At 31.0% G+C, this 5,168-nt stretch overlaps 1 protein-coding gene across 1 annotated transcript in view; it reads right to left on the bottom strand.

Annotated features, from left to right (window-relative positions):
- Positions 1 to 801: 801 nt before the first annotated feature.
- The window catches only part of LOAG_18491 (DNA ligase), a gene marked incomplete at its 3' end in the record, with an annotated part of 6,731 nt that continues 2,364 nt past the window's right edge, over positions 802 to 5,168 (bottom strand). The window contains exons 5-18 of the mRNA XM_020451151.1: positions 5,017 to 5,145; positions 4,766 to 4,845; positions 4,502 to 4,579; positions 4,162 to 4,306; positions 3,716 to 3,871; positions 3,339 to 3,493; positions 2,998 to 3,091; positions 2,810 to 2,923; positions 2,620 to 2,707; positions 2,242 to 2,372; positions 1,946 to 2,063; positions 1,738 to 1,859; positions 1,144 to 1,388; positions 802 to 865 (exon numbers count right to left, since the gene is read on the bottom strand). Coding sequence (XP_020305093.1) covers positions 802 to 865; positions 1,144 to 1,388; positions 1,738 to 1,859; positions 1,946 to 2,063; positions 2,242 to 2,372; positions 2,620 to 2,707; positions 2,810 to 2,923; positions 2,998 to 3,091; positions 3,339 to 3,493; positions 3,716 to 3,871; positions 4,162 to 4,306; positions 4,502 to 4,579; positions 4,766 to 4,845; positions 5,017 to 5,145 — 1,719 coding nt within the window. The remainder of the gene's footprint in view (positions 866 to 1,143; positions 1,389 to 1,737; positions 1,860 to 1,945; positions 2,064 to 2,241; positions 2,373 to 2,619; positions 2,708 to 2,809; positions 2,924 to 2,997; positions 3,092 to 3,338; positions 3,494 to 3,715; positions 3,872 to 4,161; positions 4,307 to 4,501; positions 4,580 to 4,765; positions 4,846 to 5,016; positions 5,146 to 5,168) is intronic.

Raw genomic sequence — 5,168 nt, 5'->3', positions numbered from 1 at the left:
TTTTCTTTTTGCCGCAAAATGTTAATTTGCCAAATTTGGCGAAATTTCTCTTTTTTTTTAAAGTAATTCAGTTTTTGAATTCACAAAATGATCGCGAAACAAAAATGTTTTACTAAGCAAAGACTATATGAAAACTATCAGCTATTATCCAAATTTCGAACTTTTTATGCTGTAATTAGGAAAATTATTATAAATTATAATAAACAACAAACAGATTTGATATTTTTGCAACAAGCAATATTAAAATAGAGAATTGTAGTAAAGTAAAGCAAATAATAGCATTGGTAATCAAATACATGTATAAATTTGAAGTAACTAATGTAAAGCTATTTTATATACAGTACTGATCACTGGCATCCCCAAGAATTTCCAGTTGCTTTAGAAGTTCTGAAAATTAATTAGCATTCATTCGTGAGAAATAAAAAACGTATATGAAGTGATTTTTTATAAAAGGCCTCCGGTTTCAAATATTAGGATTTCAATTAAATAAAGACTCTACAAATTTCAAAGTTAACATTACCAATTCTTCATATTTATAAGAAACAGTTATTTATAAATGAGAAAAAGTCCAATTTCCCTCTTTTATTGTCATTGACAGAGATTACCCACCAAATGGGCTAACAAGCAAAAAAAAAAAAAATAACTTTTGATCAAAAATTCTCGTCATACATATTGTGTATTGAAATAGAAAAGGAAAAAGAAAAAAAACAGCCACTTGACAATGGGCAAAATCTCACAATAGTAAAGCTAAAAAGAGAACTATGCAGAAGCATGCATATTTTTCCAATCGAACCAGCCCATTCATTTCGGATGTTCAAATTGCTTTCGATGTTCCACGTTCTTTCGATAACATTGTGCACCATATCTAAAATTTTTATACTTAAAACCAGCAACTGAAAAATGAATGAATGAGTGAAAAAAAAAACGTACTAATCATAACTAATTCTGAAAAGAGTAAAGCGTTTAAATTTTCTTTTATCAACCAAGCACACAATTATGTATTATATTACTGAATAAGTAACCGAAACCTATCATTCACAAATTTTTCACAAGTGAAGCCACGACCACTGATTATCACTGATTATCTCACAGTTCATCCATTAAAAAAAAGCCATGACTGATTATATCACACACATAACTTACTTGCATGGTATTTTTGCTTTCTTTCTCTCCACTTCCTCATCGCTATCTGCACCATCTTCCTTCACATTGTCAGCAGCAACTTCTTCGTCATTCTTAGGATTTTCGGTAACCGCATCTCGTTTCCTTTTTCTTGCTGTTAAAACTTTTCCGTCTTTTGCATCATTTTTACTAGCTGCATAAAGAGGTATGGTATCATCAATTGTTGATTCAATGTCGGTTTTTGGTTTCGAAAGTTCAAATAATCTCTAAATTAAAAGTTGCTTCATTTAATTAAAATGGACATTATAAAATCAAGAGGAAAGAAAATGGAAAGCATTAGACCTCTCTTGCCTATATGAAAAAAGATTCGGACACTTTTTAAATCTAGGTCAGGACTTGTTTAATAACTGAAATCAAAATTTGATGTCGGAAACTTTCGAAATAAGTCACTTTTCTACATCAACATTACAGTTACAAAACTCGACGTGTGAAATAATGCAGTGCAAAACTTTATTAAAATTCAGAATTTTCAAAATTACTAAATGAAGATCACACCAAAAAATGTCCTTCGCCGATCCTCAATAGTTGAACCCTGAGCGTTATTTAGAAAATTACCTCAAGTTCTTGCAAGCTAGTAGCCGTTTCCCAATTTTTATCATCTCGAATTTTTATTACTCTCGGGAAACGTATCGATATACCTGACGCTGTGTGGTTATCTGATCGTGTAAATTCTGCTCCTAAAATAAAGTTTAGACTAAATCTTTTATTCACTGAATGAAGTGGAAAAAAACAAAAATAAATGAGTCGAGCCACACTATAGTACCTGCAATTTCCCATACTGGTGATTCTTTAGGGTCGATAACAATGAAATCTGGAACAAGCGATCGAGAGCAATCAATCCATTCTGGCAAATTTTCGTATACTCGAGATATTTTATGCATCTTAAAAAAAAGAGGAAGACATAGAGTGTCGTGAGAAAAAAAAAGTAAAAATTCTGATACTTCAAATTTGGCTTCAAAAATTTTCAGACAAAGTTATATGTTAGTTTCGAAAAAAAGTGTTGCAGCATATATTACTCCTAAATAGATTTAATATAGAATAATCAAAAATATCAATTACTTTTGGTTCCAATTCCTTATTGATACGATCTAATGTGGCGTCATCATGGCCATTGCCACATTTGGTTACTGTGCAAAATTTCCGCTTCTCCTTATCATATACTCCCATTAAAAACACTGACATCGTGCCGCCTGCGAAAATGACAAAAAATGAAAATGTAAATATGAAAAAATGCTTAATATAGCGAATACTGTTCTGCTTATAAGTACCGTCATACAAAATACACATACACATATATTGATATATGTATATATATATATATACATATATGTGTAAGAACATTGATAACATGATAACATTGTACCATGATAATTCGACTTTATAATAAAAATAACAGGCATTTACAGATGAATAAATATGGAGAAGCAAATGGAATACCTTTATTTCCTGTCCCATAAAAAGCACCGAGTAAAACGAGATCAGCTGAATCTGCCATATCACCTCCCTTCAAGTAATCTTTCTTTACCTGCAAAAAATTTATCAAATTTCAGAAATTTAGTTCAACATGGGTAAATAACTAAAGAAATTCCTTTAAAATGTCTCTTCAATTTATGATTACAGAATTTACCTTCAACCAATGCCTTTTTCCAGGTTCATAAACTGAATCCAAATCTTTTAATACCAAACCTTCCAGACCTTCATCAATAGCTTTCCAAATCAACATTTCTAACTTATCAGTTTCCTGTAACAAACCAAAACACCATTTAATCAATACTTAATTAAATTTAATGAATAGGAAAAAACAATGCAACCTACTCCTTTCTTAATAAGATTGCAATTGGATAACAATACGCGATTTGGCACTTCCTTCATGTTGTCCTCCAAAAATTTTCGCCGCTCCCTTAATGATCTAAAAAAGATCACATAATCAGTATGGGTTCAACTTTCTTTTCGTGAAAACTACTCTATTGGAATACTTCATCTATATGTTTAACACAGAAATTCTCAATGTTCTGAATATTGAAGCACATTAAAAACTGAAGAACTGAAGTTTAGTAGTTTGAGTTATTTCATTCCTCAAGAAAAATAATCGACACTAACTTTTTCATTAAAGATTTGTTATCGTAATATATACAGTCGAAAACAAACAAGCAAACTGCCGCATCCTTGAACTGCTTTTTTTATGGATACCTAATGTTCCGAAAGGTAACGGTTTTCCAGTATTTGTATCAATCAGTAGCATTTCTGTATCAACAATTAAATCTCTGCTCGTTGGAAATGCTTCTGAGACTACTTTATTCAGGTCGACAACCTGGAGAAGTGACAACAAGATCAAGTTCTGTAAGTTCAAGAGAAAAATAACGAGATTTCTAACGTAACAGATCAAAAAATCAAAGATGAAGTAATGAAATATGAATATAAAAGAGAACTTGCAAATATTCAATACTGGTTTCTAAAGAGATACCTCTTCATTACAATTTTCTATCCAAATGTTGTATATAAAAACAATTCTTATGAAAATTCATAAGCAAACCTTGTGATCCAATGCTGGTTTCAATGATCGTGAGAAAAACCTAAAGTTGCTACCATCTTTATGCAATTGTAATCTTTCTCCATCATATTTGATTTCAGCATACATTTCTTTGCTGCACTTTTCCATTGCTTGTTTAACGTCTCGGCATGGTTCGGCCTTAATATATTAAGTATCAATATTTTAATATATTAAGTTTACTTATAGTATTGGTTAAATAAAAATTCATATAGAAAGGATTCTGTTGAAGAAAATATTAAAATGCATTCTTTATCTGTGGAAAAAGAGGGATTAAGGAATTTCTGGTTCCTGTTCCCTTGTTCTTCCGTTCTCCTACTGTATGTTTAATTTTTTGCCGTACCTAATCATTTTTGTACGAGCTTTTATTGCAAACTAGAATTAAAAAAAATAGCATTTAAAATCAAGATGGCTCATATGCGGAAACTTACAAGCATAGGTTTAACTGGCGTATTTAAAATTATGCCACTTTCTAGCAACTCCTCCTTATCAGTCTGCTGACATTTTTCAATGACAGTTTGCAAATTTCGTGAATGCTGGAACATTTCATACGCACCTTTCCTTAAGCCTTCTAATCTTAAAGAGACAATTATTTGCATTCATTGGCACTGAATAGCAAAAATGTTGCCTTCTAATTAATGTGGAAATATATGATTTTAGTAATGAACTTGAAAGGAACTTCAGTATTTTCACATGAAAAGTAATGCTATTACTAAAAGACTGCGTAGATAACGACTGATACATTAAATCTTAAGTCATTTCAACACTTACATGTGTTTCGCACCTGCATTTATACGCAAATCTTTCATTATCAAACGGATAATATACTTCAACTCCAGGCATGAGACTCTGCAATTATTCGATTCATCTATAACTGGAATAAAAATTTTTTTTAGCATGAATAATTTTGAAACAATTACTTCACTCTTATTTCCGATTTAGGAAAGGGAATTAAAAAAATGCATTTATTTATAAGAAAATATAAACATAATGAATATGTTCTTTCCCAATAAACAAATGCAAACGATCACTAACAATTCACGTATTTTCGAGAAATGTGACTGCTGATCCTTTTCCCGTGTTAATTCACTCAACTTTTCTAACCATTCATCTACCTGAACTTGAAGCATTTCAAATATTTTTTATACAAAAATCACAAAGTCATCCCATGGAGGTCTCCCATCTTATTAAAACATGGAACAGAATTACAATGATAATAAATCTAAAGGCATAACTCTACAAAACTGGACTCGGCAAATGATCGTTCAATCATATTTTCAGCTTACCATTTGATTTGTCATTTTCGTTTTTTTTCGATCACCATCGAATTTCAATAAAAAAGAGCATATTGTCTCAGATACATCCCCTGTTTGATTGTACGATTCTGTCAATTCGTCAATAGACCAATCAAATAGCTTTAAAAAGAAGGACTGTGAGA

This window comes from Loa loa, assembly GCF_000183805.2.
Source record: "Loa loa unplaced genomic scaffold supercont3.333, whole genome shotgun sequence".
Lineage (NCBI taxonomy): Eukaryota > Metazoa > Nematoda > Chromadorea > Rhabditida > Onchocercidae > Loa > Loa loa.
The sequence above is the reverse complement of the archived record's forward strand: the minus strand, read 5'-3'. Positions and strand labels throughout refer to the sequence as shown.